This window comes from Schistocerca gregaria, chromosome 8 (genome assembly GCF_023897955.1).
Source record: "Schistocerca gregaria isolate iqSchGreg1 chromosome 8, iqSchGreg1.2, whole genome shotgun sequence".
Classification (NCBI taxonomy): domain Eukaryota; kingdom Metazoa; phylum Arthropoda; class Insecta; order Orthoptera; family Acrididae; genus Schistocerca; species Schistocerca gregaria.
In genome coordinates, this window is record NC_064927.1 from 174,047,962 (window position 1) to 174,070,287 (window position 22,326).

The 22,326-nt window shown below is 42.8% G+C and overlaps 1 protein-coding gene across 1 annotated transcript in view; it reads left to right on the forward strand.

Annotated features, from left to right (window-relative positions):
• LOC126284606 (protein takeout-like) overlaps positions 1-18,653 on the forward strand; it is a 55,529-nt gene extending 36,876 nt beyond the window's left edge. Inside the window, exons 5-6 of the mRNA XM_049983654.1 lie at positions 10,675-10,824; positions 18,381-18,653. Of these exons, the coding sequence (XP_049839611.1) occupies positions 10,675-10,824; positions 18,381-18,535 (305 nt within the window). The 3' untranslated portion in view covers positions 18,536-18,653. The remainder of the gene's footprint in view (positions 1-10,674; positions 10,825-18,380) is intronic.
• The last annotated feature ends 3,673 nt before the right edge of the window (positions 18,654-22,326 follow it).

Sequence of the window (22,326 nt, forward strand, 5' to 3'; positions counted from 1 at the left end):
TGCGGATCCCACACTGCTGAGCAGTATTCAAGCATTGGGCGAACAAGCGTACTGTAACCTACTTCCTTTGTTGTCGGATTGCATTTCCTTAGGATTCTTCCAATGAATCTCAGTCTGGCATCTGCTTTACCGACGATCAACTTTATATGATCATTCCATTTTAAATCACTCCTAATGCGTACTCCCAGATAATTTATGGAATTAACTGCTTCCAGTTGCTGACCTGCTATTTTGTAGCTAAATGATAAGGGACCTATCTTTCTATGTATTCGCATCACATTACACTTCGCTACATTGAGATTCAATTGCCATTCCGTGCACCATGCGTCAATTCGCTGCAGATCCTCCTGCATTTCAGTACAATTTTCCATTGTTGCAACCTCTCGATACACCACAGCATCATCCGCAAAAAGCCTCAGTGAACTTCCGATGTCATCCACCAGGTCATTTATGTATATTGTGAACAGCAACGGTCCTATGACACTCCCCTGCGGCACACCTGAAATCACTCTTACTTCGGAAGACTTCTCTCCATTGAGAATGACGTGCTGCGTTCTGTTATCTAGGAACTCCTCAATCCAATCACACAATTGATCTGATAGTCCGTATGCTCTTACTTTGTTCATTAAACGACTATGGGGAACTGTGTCAAACGCCTTGCGGAAGTCAAGAAACACGGCATCTACCTGTGAACCCGTGTCTAAGGCCCTCTGAGTCTCGTGGACGAATAGCGCGAGCTGGGTTTCACACGATCGTCTTTTTCGAAACCCATGCTGATTCCTACAGAGTAGATTTCTAGTCTCCAGAAAAGACATTATACTCGAACATAATACGTGTTCCAAAATTCTACAACTGATCGACGTTAGAGATATAGGTCTATAGTTCTGCACATCTGTTCGACGTCCCTTCTTGAGAACGGGGATGACCTGTGCCCTTTTCCAATCCTTTGGAACGCTTCGCTCTTCTAGAGACCTACGGTACACCGCTGCAAGAAGGGGGGCAAGTTCCTTCGCGTACTCTGTGTAAAATCGAACTGGTATCCCATCAGGACCAGCGGCCTTTCCTCTTTTGAGCGATTTTAATTGTTTCTCTATCCCTCTGTCGTCTACTTCGATATCTACCATTTTGTCAACTGTGCGACAATCTAGAGAAGGAAGCACAGTGCAGTCTTCCTCTGTGAAACAGCTTTGGAAGAATACATTTAGTAATTCGGCCTTTAGTCTGTCATCCTCTGTTTCAGTACCATTTTGGTCACAGAGTGTCTGGACATTTTGTTTTGATCCACCTACCGCTTTGACATAGGACCAAAATTTCTTAGGATTTTCTGCCAAGTCAGTACATAGAACGTTACTTTCGAATTCATTGAAAGCCTCTCGCATAGCCCTCCTCACACTACATTTCGCTTCGCGTAATTTTTGTTTGTCTGCAAGGCTTTGGCTATGTTTATGTTTGCTGTGAAGTTCCCTTTGCTTCCGCAGCAGTTTTCTAACTCGGTTGTTGTACCACGGTGGCTCTTTTCCATCTCTTACGATCTTGCTTGGCACATACTCATCTAACGCATATTGTACCATGGTTTTGAACTTTGTCCACTGATCCTCAACACTATCTGTACTTGAGACAAAACTTTTGTGTTGAGCCGTCAGGTACTCTGTAATCTGCTTTTTGTCACTTTTGCTAAACAGAAAAATCTTCCTACCTTTTTTAATATTTCTATTTACGGCTGAAATCATCGACGCAGTAACCGCTTTATGATCGCTGATTCCCTGTTCTGCATTAACTGATTCAAATAGTTCGGGTCTGTTTGTCACCAGAAGGTCTAATATATTATCGCCACGAGTCGGTTTTCTGTTTAACTGCTCAAGGTAGTTTTCAGATAAAGCACTTAAAAATATTTCACTGGATTCTTTGTCCCTGCCACCCTTTATGAACGTTTGAGTCTCCCAGTCTATATCCGGCAAATTAAAATCTCCACCCAGAACTATAACATGGTGGGGAAATCTACTCGAAATATTTTCCAAATTATTCTTCAGGTGCTGAGCCACAACAGCTGCTGAGCCCGGGGGCCTATAGAGACATCCAATTACCATGTCTGAGCCTGCTTTAACCGTGACCTTCACCCAAATCATTTCACAATTCCAATCTCCGTCAATTTCCTTCGATACTATTGCACTTCTTATCGCTATAAACACGCCTCCCCCTTCACTGTCCAGCCTATCTCTGCGGTATACATTCCAATCAGAGTTTAGGATTTCATTACTGTTTACGTCTGGTTTCAGCCAACTTTCTGTTCCTAGTACTATATGGGCGTTGTGACCGTTTATTAATGAGAGCAGTTCTGGGACCTTTCTATAGACGCTTCTGCAGTTTACTATTAGCACATTAATATTGTTATTCCTTGTTGCATTTTGCCTACTCCTGCCTTGCCGCGTCTCAGGAGGCGTCTTGTCGGGCCTAGGGAGGGAATTCTCTAACCTAAAAAAACCCCATGTGCACTCCACACGTACTCCGCTACCCTCGTAGCCGCTTCCGGCGTGTAGTGCACGCCTGACCTATTCAGGGGGACCCTACATTTCTCCACCCGATAGCGGAGGTCGAGAAATTTGCACCCCAGCTCTCCGCAGAATCGTCTGAGCCTCTGGTTTAAGCCTTCCACTCGGCTCCAAACCAGAGGACCGCGATCGGTTCTCGGAACGATACTACAAATAGTTAGCTCTGATTCCACCCCGCGAGCGAGGCTTTCCACCTTCACCAACTCCGCCAACCGCCTGTACGAACTGAGGATGACCTCTGAACCCAGACGGCAAGAGTCATTGGTGCCGACATGAGCAACAATTTGCAGTCGGGTGCACCCAGTGCTCTCTATCGCCGCCGGTAGGGCCTCCTCCACATCTCGGATGAGACCCCCCGGCAAGCAGACAGAGTGAACACTGGCCTTCTTCCCCGACCTTTCCGCTATTTCCCTAAGGGGCTCCATCACCCGCCTAACGTGTACAGCCCTCTCGCAGTGTCCGGAGCAAGTATGGTGGGTCTGACACACCGGTGTCAATGTGTTCTTTTTTCCATTTCCAGGAGTGTATATTCGACCTCTTAGCAACAAGTAGTACTGAACAAATAGGTAACATCGTGATGGATACAGGGATTAGTGACCATAAGGTCGTTGAAGCGAGACTCAGCATCGTAATGTCTAAAGTGACCAAAAATGTAAGCGAAATATTTCTGTTTAAAAGCAAGCAAAGACAAATTCAGTTGGGGCCATCCTAAGGAACAGTCTCCATCGTTCCAAAATAAATACACTACTGGCCATTGCAATAGCTACACCACGAAGATGACATGCTACAGACGCGAAATTTAATTGACAGGAAGAAGATGCTTTGATATGCAAATGATTAGCTTTTCAGAGCATTTACTCAAGGTTGGCGCCGTTAGCGACACCTACAACGTGCTGACATGAGGAAAGTTTCCAACCGATTTCTCATACACAAACAGCAGTTTACCGGCGTTGCCTGGTGAAACGTTGTAGTGATGCTTCGTGTAAGTAGGAGACATACGTACCATCAAGTTTCCGACTTTGATAAAGGTCGGATTGCAGCCTATCGCGATTACAGTTCATCGTATCGCGACATTGCTGCTCGCGTTGGTCGAGATCCAATGACTGTTAGCAGAATATGGAATCAGTGGGTTTAGGAGGCTAATACGGAACGCCATGCTCGATCCCAACGGCCTCGTGTCACTAGAAATCGACATAACAGGCATCTCATCCGCATGGATGTAACGGATCGTGCAAGCACGTGTCGATCGCTCAGATGGGGAAGTTTGCAAGACAACAACCATCTGCACGAACAGTTCGACGACGTTTGCAGCAGCATGGACTTCAGCTCGGAGACCATGGCTGCGGTTACCCTTGACGCTGAATCACAGACAGGAGCGCCTATGATGGTGTACTCAACGGCGAACCTGGGTGCACGAATGGCAAAACGTCAATTTTTCCGATGAATCCAGGTTCTGTTTACAGCATCATGATGGTCGCAACCGTGATGGCGACGTCGCGGTGAACGCATATTGTAAGCGTATATTAGTCAACGCCATACTGGCGTATCACCCGGCGTGATGGTATGGGGCTCCATTGGTTACACGTCTCAGTCACCTCTTGTTCGCATTGACAGTACTTTCAACAGTGGACGTTACATTTCAAATGCTCTTACCCGAAAAACGCTACATTTTAGCAGGATAATGCACGATCGCATGTTGCAAGTCCTGTAAGGGCCTTTCTGGATACAGAAAATGTTCGACTGCTGCCCTAGCCAGCAAATTCTCCAGATCTCTCACCAATTAAAAACGTCTGGTCAATGGTGACCGAGCAACTGGTTCGACACAATACGCCAGTGACTACGCTTGATGAACTGTGGTATCATGTTGAAGCTGCATGGGCAGCTGTACCTTACACGCCATCCAAGCTCAGTATGACTCAATGCCCAGGCGTATCATGGCCGTTATTGCGGCCAGAGGTGGTTGTTCTGGCTACTGATTTCTCAGGATCTATGCACCCAAACTGCGTGAAAATGTAATCACATGTCAATTGTAGTATAATGTATTTGTCCAATGTATACCCGTTTATCATCTGTATTTCTTCTTGGTGTAGCAATTTTAATGGCCCGTAGAGTATATTAAATATATAAATATAGGCCAGATAAGGTTTAAATTCAGAGAAATAACATTGACAGATATAGATAAATTGATACCATATAATAAGAAACGGTCCAGGTCCCCATGGTACACAAAGGGCGTCAGAAAAATGTTGTAGCAGTAATGAAAAAAGCATGCCAGACTTAAAAGAAACCAAAATCTCCAAAGACTGTCGATCTTTTGCAGAAGGTCGAAGTTTAGCGCGGACTTCAATGAGAGTTAGTTGCTACAAAGAAACACTCTCTTGAAATCCGATAGAACATCCAAATAGACTGTGCTCGTGTGTTAAATACACCAGTGACAAGACACAATGAAGACCTTCATTTCACAATAGTAATAGTAATAATACCGAAGGCAGTGCTACTCAAGTGAAGTTACTACTCACGGTTTTCCGAAATTCCTTTACCAAAGAAGACGCAGTAAAAGTAAAAGGAATGACACTTCTGGATTGACGTTCATGGAAAGGATAAATGGTGGACAGAACAAAAAGAGCTCAACTGTTTTCTCTTGGTCTATGTATGCTATATTTCCAGATTCTGGTACTCCTGGACGCCTATAGGCTCCGAAGAAATAATATAGATATTTAGACATTGCTATTATGCTAATGATATCGGTCATTGTCCCCATCTGTCGGGCTTTTATACTTGTACTTTCTATATATTTTTCCTCGACATTGTGTGTAAGTAATCACAGTTTTCTCGCATATATTGTCAAATAAACTTAACAACATGATTTCATAAAGTATTTCCAGTATCATATTCACATGACAATAATTAAGGAGATGAGAGATTATCAAATTCATAAAAATCACAGTAAATACAAATGCATTTGAGACAATAGCTAAAGATGACAGGATTTCTAAATGGAGAAAATTTTAAAATCGCATTTGAGTTGAGACACACCCGAACTCCACACCCTACATGATGGAACAAATATGGTTTCATCAGATATTGTCAGCAACATGCATAGACCCATATGTTACAGCACAGACGACAGTTTCACTATTACATTGGTTCCTGACGTCAGTGTTTACACACTGTCCAATTTTAGCACTGACCAGCAACTTGACAGCTGGATTTTTTGAAGGAATTTGATTCGAGGTTTAAGGACTGTGACCTGACATGTTTAGTCTCTGTGCCAATGTTTTTGGAGACTAGGTTCGTTTTTGAAGCGAAATTTATCTCATAGAACTATAATTTAGATTGAACATCTCCCTGCAGTGCTGTCAGTAAAGGCACCGTGATCAGACACAGAGAGAGAAATGAAGGAGTAAGATAACACCATAAGCCGCTCGAAATGAACACGACCAGGAAAATGGAGGCGTCTTTTACCTTGTTCTGACAACCTCGAGTTAGAAGACTTGGCAACTCCTGTAGCTGTCAGTCAGAGGGCCAATCCTGTAAATGTGGGAAAATCTCGATCATGTGTACTCGGCATTGTTACTTGTTAGCAAGAAAGTAGCGGAGGGGTATTCCGAGTTCAGTACCAGCTAAGAGCCTATTTTCAAAGGCTGGCATCATCATTACTGAAAACGAAATAGTACAATACTGTTCATCCTGTTTGCACTGAATGCCTGAAATATAGCACAGCTCACTTGTCAATTTAAATCACGATATACATTAACGTTGCTGCTTTGTCGTCCCTATTTGCGATTCAGATTACTCAAAGCTTACATTAACTTCATTGCCACTCCGTAGCTCCATAGATTTCATTTATTTTGAATGTAATAAAAATTTGCAATGAATGAAAAATACCTTCAGGGTCACTATCGATTTTTTAACAATGATGATCGGTTTCTACATGACTAGCAAATCGTCTTCAGATCTAACGTTGTAAGGTGCGGTTTGTCAGTAGTGACCGCTATTAATAAACTGCACGTTTGCAGGACCCGATTCGAACATGATCTGCTAGTCAGATCGAAAATGCTTATCATTGATTTCGTTCATTGTGCGAACAGGGCAGCTCGGTTCACTGAGACTTGTAATTATTAAATATATTACAGTTCTTGCACACAAAAATTAAACAAATCTCTTGAAACATGTTTATAAATCAACAATAACAGAAATATAATACAACAAGTAACAATTTCTCGCTTCGGACTAACAAGGTTTTGTTTTTAGAAGTAAAGTCACACTTTCTGATATACATTACTGGCCATTAAAATTACTTCAGCAAGAAGAAATGAAGATAATAAACGGGTATGCATTGGACAACTATATTATACTACAACTGACATGTGATTACATTTTCACGCAATTTGGGTGCATAGATCCTGAAAAATCAGTAGCCAGAACAACCACCTCTGGCCGTAATAACGGCCTTGATACGCCTGAGCATTGAGTCAAACAGAGCTTGGATGGCGTGTACACGTACAGCTGCTCATGCAGTTTCAACACGATACCACAGTTCATCAAGAGTAGTGACTGGCTCATTGTGACAAGCCAGTTGCTGGGCCACTATTGACCAGACGTTTCAACTGGTGAGAGATCTGGAGAATGTGCTGGGCAGGGCAGCAGCCCAACATTTTCTGTTTCCAGAAAGGTCTGTACAGGACCTGCAACATGCGGTCGTGCATTATCCTGCTGAAATGTAGCGTTTCGCAGGGATCGAATGAAGGGTGGAGCCAGGGGTCGTAACACATCTGAACTGTAACGTCCACTGTTCAAAATTCCGTCAATGCGAACAAGAGGTGACCCAGACGTCTAACCAATGGCACCCCATACCATCACGCCAGGTAATAAGCAGTATGGCGATGACGAATAAACGCTTCCAATGTGCGTTCACACGGATGCGACCATCGTGATGCTGTTAACAGAACCTGGATTCATCTGCAAAAATGACGTTTTGCCATTCATGCACCCAGGTTCGTCGTTGAGTACACCATCGCAGGCGCTCCTGTCTGTGATGCAGAGTCAAGTGTAACCGCAGCCATGGTCTCCGAGCTGATAGTCCATGCTGCCGCAAACGTCGTCGTACTGTTCGTGCTGGTGGTTGTTGTCTTGCAAACGTCCCCATCTGTTGACTCAGGGACGTGGCTGCACGATCCGTTACAGTTTTGCGGATAAGATGCCTGTGATCACGACAGCTAGTGATACGCGGCCGTTGGGATCCAGCACGGCGTTCCGTATTACCCTCCTGAACCCACCGATTCCATATTCTGCTAACAGTCACTGGATCTCGACCAACTCGAGCAGCAATGTCGCGATACGATAAACCGCAATCGCGGTAGGCTACAATCCGACCTCTATCAAAGTGGGAAACGTATTGGTACGTATTTCTCCTTCTTAGACGAGGCATCACAACAACGTTTCTTCAGGCAACACCTGTCAACTGCCGTTTGTGCATGAGAAATCAGTTAGAAACTTACCTCATGTCAGCCCGTTGTAGGTGTCGCCACCGGCGACCTACGATTGTCCCAGAAAAAAACAGTTCGTCTCAGTATAATGGTTTTGGAAATGTAGATACTTGGCGGTGCACGTACGTAATCATTCGGTTCCTGTTATTGCCCGCTGCGCGTATTGACATCGCGAGCGTAAATCGTTAACATATAGGCAACTGCGGCTTGAGTGGCTGCATCATTGTAATACACCGAGCGACGACAGTAGGCGAGTAACCTGTGCAGATGTTATTGCAACTCTGTTAACTGCTAGGATGGAAAGGAGATTTACTATAGCTGAACTATGCGATATGCATTTAATTTATGGAGAGGCAAAAGGTGTTGTGAGGGCAGCGGTACGAATTTATCGTGAACGCTTCCCACAACGACGACTTCCTGCACGTAAGACATTTGCTGCTGTCCACCAAAGGTTTGTGTCATTGTAATTCTCTACTTGTATGCGATTATTATGCATTTACATTTTAATAAAGTACAGTAGTTATCTGCACCTTTGTAAATTTTCGTCCGTATGCGAAACGTATCTTCTGTTCTGATATGCTTTCCGTTTTTGTTACATCATGAGAGAATACAACTGACGAGTACGTATTTAATTTCATTAGACTGAGAGATACTGGCTCTTTACTGCCCCGCTCAGAAGGCAGAGGCCCACAACGCCCCGATCGTACATTGGAAGCTGAGGAAAGAATTCTGGAACGCATCCAGGAGGATCCTTCTCAGAGTACTAGAAGCATCGCCCGCCACGTGGGTATATCGCACACTGTCGTTCATCGTACTTTGCAAGAGGAGCGTCTGCGGCCTTACCACATTCAACGCGTACACGCATTGGAAGAACAAGATTTCCCTCCACGTCGTGAATTCTCAGAGTGGTTTTTGTTACACAGTGCGCAGCATGATTTTGTCAACAAAATACTCGTCACAGATAAAGCATGTTTCACTCCCGACGGAATAACTAATTTCCATAACATGCACACGTGGAGTGTACACAGTCCTCACCACGTAGTGGCAACACGTTTTCAGTGACGATTTTCCGTAAATATGTGGGCGGGTATGCTCAATAATTAAATTATTTGGCCCTATGTTTTACCTGCAAGTTTGACTGGTAACTATTACCGAACGTTTATAGAGGAAACATTGTTACCAACGTTGTTAGAAGAAATTCCGTTAGGTGTACGTCATAACATGTGGTTCCTCCAACTTGGTGCTCCACCCCTCATTGGTCACAGAGTACGCAGATTTTTGGATTGTCGATTTCCAGGGCGATGGATCGGGCGTTCGGGTCCACATCGATGGCCAGCACGCAGCCCTGATTTAAATCCACTGGATTTTTACTTTTGGGGCCATATGAAGGAACTTGTTCATGCTGAGCCAGTAAATAATGTGGAGGAATTGACGTAGAAGGTTTTAGATGATGCCAGTACCATAAAGGCCAATGTGCATGTGTGTGAAACTGGGTTCTCCGTATAGAAGCGAATGATGGTCATTTCGAACATTTATTGTACCATTGGTGTAAGAGGAAACGAAGTAATGGGTTTTCTTTTCGTTACGATGTTGTTGTACAGAAGGAAAATAATGTGAATTTAGTATTCGTTATGGCATTGCGTAAAAAGGTGAAACAGTTGATTGTAATTAATGCACAGCTATCTACTTGGTGATTGATTGAATTTGTACTAATGGAAATACATTGTGTTTGATATTAGCTTTTCATTACTACTATAACCTTCGTTATCGACTTGTTGAGAAACAAATTGGCTGTATTCCATTCACTTAAAGCGATTTACACATTCTTGACAACCAAAGAATCGGTTACATTCCTTTTTTCGGTACTACCTGATTATCACACCACGTCGTTGTACACGTCTGATGATTTCAATCCTCTGGTCGGCTCGTTGCCTGTCTCTGGCCGCCCCGTCATTGTAGGGGCAGTGTCGGTTGACTACGTAAACAGAAATGCGTATACTATCTATCCTTCGAACATTGGATTTTAGTAATACAAAAATAAAGTACATTATACAAGACAATGTCATTAGACTTTTTTGTCAAGCACACCGAGATGTACCATCTGTATAATTTTGGCGCCTTATACCGTTTACACCCTGTATGCAACGCAGCGCGACTCTGATGTTGGTAGATAAGCACCAAAATGTAGGCAAAAGATTGGTGTGGCGTTTTTGTCTTTCCGACGTGCGTGCGGTAAATGCGAAACGGTCAATTATGGCGACGTCATTACCAAACGTGTCGGAACTCGACCAACGTTCTGTCATTCCTTTCTTGGCAGCCGAAGGACAAACACCCGTAGATATCCACCAAGAACGAAATATGTGGAAGGGGCATTATGACTGTCGAAAACCACCATTGTGGACCGATATCCTTAATCTGGTGCGTCAGTCGGGTGATAACCTCAGTGGTCACGGCGATTTTGTCTGATTGGCATACCGATTCTGGATTGCACAGCCTTCGAATGGAAACTTTTTGATCGTCCCTGATACTTCACCTTCCCTATTCGATGCCATGTAGATAATTTGTCGAAATGTCAGTAGTTCAGAAAGTTTTTCCATCAGCAGCGAGTACAAATACTGCTACTGCTACTGTTCCAGCCAACACCGTAGTGGAGCTCCTGCTGAAGGGCGCACCGCTGGAGCAGGACGGCGACACGTACTTCGACGTTAAAGACTTCAAGTTCAGCTTCACCACGGACCGGGTCTACCTCACCTTCAACAACCTCTTCAACGGAGACAAGGCACTCGGTGAGAACTATCGCACTTTGCTGCAACCATGAGCTGCTGTTGTGGTCTCCAGCCCGATGACTTGTCTGATGCAGCTCTGCCCGCTACTTTATCCCGTGCAAGTCTCTTCATCTCTGTGTAACTACAGCAAACGGCATCCATTTGAACCTAAAGCCTTGGTTTCCCTTACAGTTTTTGTCACCCCCCTCCCAAACAGTTCCCTCTAGTACCAAATTTACGATTTCATAATGCTTCGGGATGAGTAATATCAACTGATTTCATCTTTCAGTCAAATTGTGCAGTAAATTTCTTTCATTTTTTAAAGTTAGGTTTAGTACATGTTAATCAGTTACTCATTCTGCCTATTTAATTTTCAACTTCATTCTACAGGGTGAAATGTATTTAAACCGACAAACTCTGGGAGGTTGTCGGGGACACCAAAACAAATATTTTTCCCTAATGTCATTTTTTCCTGTGAGGATTATTTAAACCGGTGGAGGCCGTATTACGCTCTTCAGTTGTTAGGGGTCGTTTTACGATCTTCAGTTGTTAGAGTGCATATTACGCTCTTCAGTTGTAGCCAACTGCTATCCACCAGTGCAGTAGTGCATTGTCTCTGTTTACTAATGGAGCGATACGGCTGTAGTGAGTACACTGATATGGTTGGTTCGTACTACGTAGCCCACCACAACGGACGAGCTGCAAAACGGGTTTATCAACAACAATATCCTATTCGTTACTATCCTGAATCATACTGTGCGACCTTTCTGCTGAGTACCAACGTCTGCGTGAGACCGGGCCATTTAGCAGATTACCTGGACAGGGACGCCGTCGCACGGTAAGAACGCTGCAATTTGAGGACGCTGTCTTGCAGCATGTGAAGCGAAATCCTTCAATCAGCACTCGTTCAATTGCACGTAACATGGGGACGAATCAGACGAATGTAAGAACAGTCCTTCGAGAGCAATTGTTACGTCCACTTAACTTACAGCGTGTCCACAACCTGGTACCAGTTGATTATCCACCCAGAGTAAGTTTTCACCGTGGTACCTGGAACAGTGTGAAATGCATCCAACATTTCCATTCTCTGTGTTGTTTAAAGATGAAACAACGTTCAACACGCACAATTCGCATGTTTGGAGTGAGGATAACCCACATGCCACAGTTACTAGGGCTCATCGAGTGCGGTTCTTCGTTAATATGTGGGTCGGTGTTGTTAGGGACAGTTTAATTGGGCTGTATCTGCCACCTAGGTCATTAAATGGCAGGCACTATTACAATTTTTCTCGCCAGAACATTGCCAGAATTGCTGGAAGGCGTCCCGCTCCCTACAAGACAACGCACGTGGTTCCAACATGACGGGGCGCCGGCACATTTCAGTTGACGTGTGCGTCGATTCCTGAACCGACGGTTCCCAGAAACGTGGATTGGCAGAGGTGGTCCTGTACCATGGCCTGCTCGATCCCCAGATTTGTCCCCTCCTGACTTTTTGTGGGGGAAGAGATGCGCAACTTTATTTACGCAACTCCTGTTGCATCAGAAGAGGATCTGGTTGCCCGGATAGTAGCAGCAGCAGGAACAATTCAGGATACTCCTGCGTTTTTTGCCCGTGTTAGACAGAACATCATCCGACGGTGTAATCTTTGTTTACCTGTCAATGGAGGCATTTTTAAAAATCTGTAATTGAAATTGGGTTGTGTTAATGTGTTGTCTCTTGGTCATAAAAAAATGGAAAAGTGTTTGTTGGTTTAATTAATTTGCCGCCACAGGAATCTTCCTCATAGGAAAAAATGACATTAGGGAAAAATATTTGTTTTGATGTCCCCTACAACCTCCCAGAGTATGTCGGTTTAAATACTTTTCACCCTGTATAGCAGTACATTCCAGAGGCTACTACTCTTGTATTGTCAGAAGAGCATATCGTCCATTTTTCACCTCCTGACAAGTGTACACTTCAGACAGACATCTTCAAATGAGATTTCCTAACAACTGATCTTCAATGTTAACAAATGTTCATAAATGTTGTTTTATTACTGCGAATTATTTGTTTCATATCTTCTGTAAATCGGTCATCAGTTGTTTAGCTGCCGAAATAGCAAATGTAGATGTAGATTCAGAATATGCCACTTCTTACTTTCCTGATGAAGGATATGGCAATAGGATTTACTATGAGGCCTTATATTCTCCCGGCTTTACAATCTTCAAACAACTTGTGGGACCGCAGCCGGGTGATGCCGTCGACAACCACCGATGTTTCGACTGGAGCACAGCCTGCCTTTTTCAAGGCAAAACTACACCGACTCCCAAGCGTGTGCCAGTGGTTGATTTTATTACTTCTGCTGAGCAGGCTTGTTTCTAAACTACCTCCTAAGGTTGCAGAGGAGGGAGGAATGTTGTATACTGACTGAGGCACGTCCACCCAAGAGTAATATCGCAGAGACTGAGACGGCTGCTTTACGTACAAACAGAGTTGATCCGGATGTCATTTTACCTTTGGCCTAGGGCAGTGCTACCATTGTTATGGACAAGCGGGATTACGTTCAAAAGATGCATTGTCTTCTTTCTGATTTAACGTATCGCAGAATCGGTGCCACCACACGAGAAGTGTTGAGAGGAAGACTAACAGCCTCCTGAAGAAAAGTTCCTTATCCCTGAAGACCATCAAGAGTCTCAATTCGACTCGTGCTCTTCCCCGTAGGTCATATGGCCTCCCTAGGATCTGCTATGAAGGGGTTCCTCTTGGCCCGATTGTAAGTAACACCGATGTTGCGATATATCGTGTAGCAAAATACCTTGCTACCTTGTTGAGCCCTATAGTTGGTCGGTGTGAACACAATATTAAGATCTCGGGGGGTGTCTTACATCGATTAGAGGAAATGCGTTTGAATGGCTCTGATATTCTAGAAACATTTGATGTGGTCTCTCCATTCAGCCGTGTTCCTCTGTTTTATTTGTTACGATTGATTGACGTTAGGTTCGGTGCTGAACTAACGAACCTATTTCGACATGTGTTGACTTCGAGTTACTTCTTATTCAATGTCAAGTACTACGAGCAGACAGGTGTAGTTGCTATGAAAAGCCCATTGTCACCTATTACCGCCAATTTGTTTATGGAAGATTTCAAGCAACGTGTATTGGAGACGGAGTCTTTGGAATCTGCGTGTTTCTTCAAATATCTAGACGAAACTTTTGTTGTTTGGGCCCAAGGCAGAGAGAATTTTGAATGACTTTTTAGAACAACTGAATTCAATCTATTCGAATATTCGTTTCACAATAGATTGGGTTGTCTTCGCTTCCTTGATGTGTTGGTCTGGAGTGAGGTGGGGGGTACTTTGGGACATGCTGTTTGTAGGAAGCCTGTTCACACTGATTATTATCTGCAGGCAGACAGTTGTCAGTATCCAGTTCAATGTGAAGAGGTACACCGTACATTGCTTCAGAAGGCCCAAGTCATCTCGCACCCTGAGAGGTTATCAGCTGAGTTAGCCCATCTTGAAGTCACTTTCGTCAGACTGGTTGAACTGAAAGACAGGTTAGATGTGTGTTGCGCTATCGACCAACTGTGCGCCGGACGAGTGATGATAATACCGAGGTGGCACCATAGTGTACGGGCCTTTTTCCTCACGCAGAAAGCATTTCGAACAGAATTGGTAGTATTTTGCGGAAATATGATGTGAAGTATATTTTCCAACCACCACCTATGACTAGTGTCCTTCGAGGTTACGCAGAGGATGATCTTGGTTTGTGCAAGGCGGGTGTCTACCGTATTCCTTGCAAATGTGGCAAGTCAAATATAGGTCAGAGTATCAAGACTGTTGAGGACCGGTGTACTGAGCAGAAGCGGCACACACGCTTACAACACCCGAGCAAATTCGTCATTGCACAACATTATCTTGGCACCTGCCATCCTAAAGAATATAACACTGATATTCTGACATTTACTTCCAGCTATTTTAAGGAAGCTGTCGATATTAGATTAGCAAGTAAGCTTGTAAATATGGATGACGGATTTTGTTTAAATTCTACGTGGAATCCTGCTCTCTTCCTTGTCAAAGAAACAGAGGCTGCCTCACGCGTTGATTATTAATTTCCCTATCGATAGCTTCTGACATCGGTCGTCTTAGGTTTGTGATAATGTTTACAGTGTGTGCTTGTTATATTTACCTAGTTTATGTGAAAACCGGGTTTTAATTTCAGCACTTATTTCCTGCAGTTTTGCCTTGAAATGGCAGAGTTGTCCTCCTGCCGAAATGTCGGCAGTTCTCGACGACGTCACTCGGCTACCTTCCCGGGATTTACAGTTCTTGCTGCATCCCGGGGAGAATTCAGCTTCCTTTCAACAACTGCCAAATCAGACATTTTGGAATTTTCAATATCTCCCCAGACCTTGATTCCCGCAGTTGGAGAAGTACGGGTCACGAAAGTCCCTGCTACCTGTGACCTTTCACCAGCTCGTTTACGGAGACGCAAACAGAATCTAGACTGTTCGCTGGACGTCACAAAATCCCACTGTTGTCCTAAATGACTCTTGTTCTACATTCTACATATGTTTGTATGATGTCTCTAGTAAAGAAACACCTGGCAGCTCGAGACCACAAACTAGCATTAAGTGATCTGGTTCCGGCTGTTTGTAGTGAGATTACGCCTTGTAGCCTCTTTCAGTAGATCCGTCTATTTGTCAGAGCAAGTGTAACGGTCCTACGATATTCTCGCTGTGTAACCTTCAGTAGGAGCAGTGCATAGTCTGCTTGCCGCAATATTCTGAGTTCACTTTGTCACAATTTGCTATGCACTCATTATTGTCTATGTGATCATCTTTCAATACGATTTTCCCTCGCCCTTCATGCCAAGAGACGTCCACTTCGAAGCTTAAAATTATATTATACACGCCAGGTAGCTGTCATGTACGCATACCACAGGAATGGTTCTTTTCTTTGCTGAAAAAAAAAAAAAAAACTCGCACAGGAATAAGGGTTTAATTAGCATTTCCTACAGGCATGAAAATACTGGAGTAGCAGTCAGGTAGCGTTCGAACAAGGTTTTCACCACATACCACTTTCCATTTCCGTCATTGTATGTAGTACTATATCGTATGTAAGTAATGCCACAGTCTAACTTAGTGTTCATTAAACTGCGGCCAGCGAGTAAAATATTCGTGTGGCCCGCGGTTCTCAGCCGTATGTTATAATAAAACGCATCTAGCAACTAACAGCCGAATCCAGAACATCAGCTCGCATTAAGAACTTCTTAAGGGAGTAATTTTCGCACTCAGTAACTTCCAAAGACAATTGAGGCAGTAAGATTATAATATATGCTTAATTTTAATTGAGTTGGTGACTTCGGTAGTAAGTAAAGTTGGCCACTTACCTCAGAGACAGAGGGATATGTCTTTCAATACTGACAACTCACGAGTGTCAGCGATTCGTACCGTCAGCGACTCGTACCGATCAGCAACTATAGCATAAATTTTGACACAGACTGCCAGCTGAAAATACGGTATATATTCGTAACAAGGATCACGAAATTAAATAAAGGAAGGAAAGAAGATTAGTGTTTAGCGTCTCGTCGATATCGAAGTTATTAACGTCGAAGCCAAATTTCGGAATGTTTGAAAGGAACCATAGCGACATTTGCCTGGAGTGATTGGGGGAATTCGGGGAAAATCTAAATCTGAATGTCCGGACACCGATTTGAACTGTCGCCCTACCGAACGAGAGTTCACTGTTCTACTTATTGCGCCTCGGCGCTTGGTGAAATTAAATCAAGGCTGTTGCACTACAACGCAACAGATAGAAGAAAAAATTGACATTCAAAACATTTAGTAAACATTTATGATTGCGGCTCATATTCCATAATGCATTTAAGAATAAGTAAAACTATCGTCATTAGTCAGTTAGTCATTAGCTCGCATAGACAACACAACAATACTTAGATAATCACAGTGTCATAACTTCGGTGTCGCCGAGGCTGGCAGCAATATGAAGCAGAGAAATGTCTACATGAAGCATTTTGAGTGGTGCCGACTTTTAATCATCAGTACTTGGGGGTCCGCGGTCAAGTTCTCGCGCCCTACTCGTGGCTAATGAACCACTAATTTACGTAGGTTGCCAATTAATAATAAGATCGGTACAAATGCAGACCGAGGTGCTATTGCACAAGGTCAGTATCGCTCTTGAACAGAAAGGTTTTGGCGGCCGATTGTCTAACTTAACAGTAGAGTCAACGTCTCCTTTTAGTTACTCTCTGCTTTAGCACCGCACCAAGTGGCCAGCAAGTGACACTTTTGAACATGATAAAATTTTACCGATTAAACTGATTTATTAGATACTTTTCACAATAGCGAGGGTATGAAATTCCATAAAGATGGAGGATAACTAAAAATTAACACCACATTTGTCATTCTTTAGTTTCCTAAGGACCAGTACGAAGTATGAAACGGTACATTACAGGACAGTTTATTTAGGATTAACTTCTAACGTTTAGATATTCACGGAAAAATGTAGTTTTCCTTTAATAACGAAAATTTGCTAGTAAACACCAGATGACATGACCTTTTGCAGAAAGATGTCTAGAATCTACCCAACGACGTGAAGTTTTGCTCGCTACACTTGTAGCTAAATCAGTGAATGTGAAACGTAGCAGACATGTGTGGAACGTAATAGCTACATTACGTAACGTATCAACACATCCGTAGCTGAAGGGTAAACCACATAAACGTCGTAATAAAACGTCAAACGCAATAAAACTGTTTCCCAACACAGAAGGAACAATTCCACTATTCTTGCTACATCTGACGCACAAATGGCAAGAATATTCTGCATATTCACTGTTGGAGCAGGACTATTTATATTTACAAAAATATTCGTCTATTAGAAAGTCGAATAATGTATAAGAATGGGTGAATCATAAGATTCCTTAAAAAAGTTTACACCTCAAGAGAAATGCCTATCATAACAAGAGCAGATCACAACAGAATTACATGCTTCTCATGCATGAAATTGTATTCTATATTCTCTTGCTGTCAGAGTAAACTGCAGTTGTACACATATGCGAATATATTTCTTCACGAGTTGTAGCTTATGTCGCTGAATCAGTTAAATTCGGTTGTTTTTACGTTCCACGATAATTCACGTCTCTTGATTTATTAATTTATTGAACAACTATTTCGTTAATTAAGTAGAAAAATGAATCGAAACGTACACTATCATTACGAAGCATGTGACTGCCTCATTTCTCATCGCTTGGAGTGCTATTGTCGCTCTAGCTGCCAAACGGTAACAGCTTTGACACCAGAGACGGTCGTCACTATGTACTAGGCTTTGGTAACAGTTTATTTCCTACTACTGTTCTCTGCTAACGTATTTCTCAGTTCCCCCTTAGTCTGAAGTACGACGTTTCTATCTTTACCTCTGCTGCTCTGGACCACCTGCACTAGAAAATGTAGTGCTTCTACTTCGCGTCGAGAGTTACTGCATTTTTTATTTCCTGATGAAAGTGAATGTTAAGTCATACAATCCACGTACGTTACTAGATCTCAATTATTTCCTTGGGATTAATTAATTTGCCTATCGTTACAGGAGACAACATGAACAAGTTCCTGAACGACAACTGGGAAGAGATCCTGAAGGAGCTGAGGCCGACAATAGAAGAAGCATTTTCTGTGGCCTTTAAGGACATCTCCAACAATTTATTTCACAAGGTGCCATACGATGACATCTTCCCACCAAAGTGAAAACTGCACTCCCATCATAGACTCACTTAGACTGAAAGAATACTCATTACTGACTTCCCATTTTATACATTTGTACAAAAATATGCCTGTTACCAAATAAACATGTTTTTAATACTTATTCCTTTTTTATTCTCTAACGTTAGAAAGCTCCCATTGAACAAAATATGTTATTGGTATTCCAGTAAGTTACAGAGATCTTAAACTTTGAAATGGTAATTCTCTGATTTCAAAATTCCATAGGATATTATGGAGTAGTAAACTAAGCGCCCATTGGTACAAGAGCTACTAGAAAGGTTTATTCTAAATCCCATTCAAGAGCTCTTTGATCAAATAATCCTCCCCGAAAAGGCGGCTTTAGAAAACATCAAACCAAATGCTACTAGGTTTTAACATTGGCAACTCTAGCAGGATTTCAACGAGGTCTCAAATCTGGTGCACTTTTTTTAGATCTAGCGGCAGTTTATGGGACTGTATGGAGGGAGCGATTGATGTCAAAGTTCGTTGAAATGATCCCACGCCAAAAGCAGGTGTTTGTAGTGGACAATGTACATTGTGATAGGTGCTTTAAAATTTTCGTGAGTGGACACCAGTTCTGGCAGAAATTCGTAGGCCTATTCACTCTGAGATGATATTTCGTCAGTTTTTATCCACATATACTTCATCTGCTACATCTACCACTTCTAGATTTTCGTGTAATATTCTAATGAAGTAAATAGAACTATAAAATGGGTAAATGAGAGTAACTAATTTCCCAAAATTATTATGTCTGATGCTATCCATCATAAAGTGGTTATGATGATATGGATGCCCCTGGTTCCAAATAGCTTTACGTCCAAAAATGACTGAAATGAGTGTCTATTTAAAACATCACTTGCAACTCTCACAACTTTATGTCTTAGCGTTATTGGTAGGATACAGAGAAAATGTACTCGTTTTACAAAGAAGGTTACTTACGAAACATTCACATGGCCCATCCTAGGACACAGCTGAAGTGTATTGTATCGATACCAAATAAGACTTGTAAGTAGGCTGTTTAGGTTTTTTTATTGGTAACGCCGCCGCCACGTAGCGTTCTGTATGAAAATCACTGGCTGTCCTGTGTGCAGTCAGTGGCTGGTTGGCATTGTTGCAATACTCGCCATTGTAGTGTTGGGCGGCTGGATGCTAACAGCGCGTAGCGTTGCGCAGTTGGAGGTGAGCCGCCAGCAGTGGTGGACGTGGGGAGAGAGATGGCGGAGTTTTGTAACTGGTAAGACTGGATGTCATGAACTGCTATATATATTATGACTATTAAGGTAAATACATTGTTTCTTCTCTATCAAAATCTTTCATTTGCTAACTATGCCTATCAGTAGTTAGTGCCTTCAGTAGTTTGAATCTTTTATTTAGCTGGCAGTAGTGGCGTTCGCTGTATTGCAGTAGTTCGAGTAAGCAAGATTTTTGTGAGGTAAGTGATTTGTGAAACATATAGGTTAATGTTAGTCAGGGCCATTCTCTTGTAGGGATTATTGAAAGTCAGATTGCGTTGCGCTAAAAACTGTTGTATGTCAGTTTAAGCACAGTCGTGTATAATTTTTCTAAGGGGACGTTTCATATAGACCAGTCGTGTATAATTATTCTAAGGGGACGTTTTAGACTGTTAGAAGACATTGAAAATATACAAGGAAGGGCAGTACCAACGGTCACATGTTCGTTTTATGATGAGTATCACGAAAGAGCAGGAAATGCTGAGCTTAAGAAGCTTGAAATTGGGCGCAAATTATCTCTTGAGACAGAGCTTGTAACGTTTCAAATATGTGAGGCATTTAAGATTATACCACAGCCCCATGTGTACCACCTGCCTTGCAGTGATTACGAAGATAACATTAATCTAATTTCAGCTCGCAAAGTATTATTTAAGAAGTCATTTTTCCAGCATTCTATGCCTCAATTAATGTTACGGTCATGCAGATTATGAATCCATATGAAGAGCAAAAGCAGATGTACATTGTGCGAGAAACTCCGCAGTGAGGGACAGCCAAATACGGCACTCCTACAATGACCTTGAAGTAGCCAATCGCGGCTCAAGTTTCAGAAAATACGACGGTCGTTGCAGTGCAAGACAAAAACCTCAAACCTGTCTAACTATCTCTTGGTGACCCTTATAGCAAGCAGCAATGGAGCAGGACTCTGTGGCCTCGTTTCATCGACGCTGAGTCATGGCTGCGGGCAGCGTGGTGGCACCATAAACTCACCATCAGAAGCACGCCTTTAATATGATGCTCCAGTATAATGCGGTGCCCAGAAAACGAAATGAATGTGCAAGGATAAATGTTGCAACAACTCTCATCTTAATTGGAAGAACTGTATCGGCATTGGCAGAAACTGGCGACGATAAACTGATTACTAGGTTGTGAGCCAAACCACAAAAAGCAGAAAGACTCGGATAGTTAGAGACATTGTCTCATGGCCACAGACGCCATGCGAATCATTTAGACAGCTTTTGCTAGCAGACAATAGTGTGTAAACGAAAGCAGACGACACAGGGAGTGGAAGAGCTTGGAAACGGTATATATAGGACGCAGATAAAATTTTCTCACTCGGGCGTAACAGTGCGATTCCTCACGTACTAGTAATACACAAAACATCTCTCACAAAATTTCATCCTGCGCATATTTCAGACAGTAAATGGGCGTTAAATATATGCAATCTGACAACACTGAAATCAGGTGTTCGGTAACTGTCTCTGTCAGTACACCTGATCAGCTTTGTGCAATTGGTGCAGTGGATAGTCTTTTTGGCTTAGTGCACAGGAGGTCGAGGGTTCGATTCTGGATCGAGGCTTATTTGTTTTAATTTGCTAAGACAGCAATTACAGTGGGTCTTCTACAAAACATATGCAGTTACCTACTACGAACACCGGAATGGAAATACAATCGTTTTCATAGGTCACTTTTTAAAGAAGTCTTTTGCATGGCGTGGATGTGAACGGTTTCGCACCACTCCATCCACTAAATTCCAAACTTGTTCTGCGGGTACCCTTCCCCAACGATCCCATCGATTAATACCAAATACAATCCGACGTGTAGCTCGCCCAGTGGCGAGTCGAATGTAATAAGACCTGCACCAAGGCGGCCGGACCTGCCCTGTAAGGGGCTTCCAGGCCAATGACGCCAGCGCTCATTTGCATTTTCCATACCAACTACTATTCGTGCCAAGTTTAGGTCCATCACATATCGTTGGGCTTTCGCCACTAAGACTAGCAACGTGCTTTGCAAATAATTTCTATGAGGCCATTGGGGAAGGATACACACATAGGTTTGGAATCTAATAGATGCAAGGGTGTGAAACAATTCGCGTCCACGACGTGCAAAAGACTTCTTTAAAAGATGACCAATGAAAACGATTGTACTTCCATTTCTGTATTCATAGTATATAACCAAAAATTTTTTGCAGAAGACCCACTGTAATCGCTGTATGACGATTAAGACGCCAGATACCGTACCACGCAGACAACGTTTAGCAAACAAAAACAAATAACCCTCGACCCAGAACTGAAGCCTCAACCTGCTGCATGCTAAATCAAAATGCTGTCTACTGCACTAACTACACAGCTTTTCTCTACTTGCTCATAGAGGTAGTTGCCGTAGTGTGATTACAGTGTTGCCAGATTGCCAACCTTTAACGTCGATTTACTGCCTGTAACATGGGCAGGACGAAATTTTATGTGAGACATTCTTGTATCGCCATGCGAAGTCCGAGTGCTCGAATTTTTCTTCACCCTGTATATAACTGAATTTGAAATGGTATGA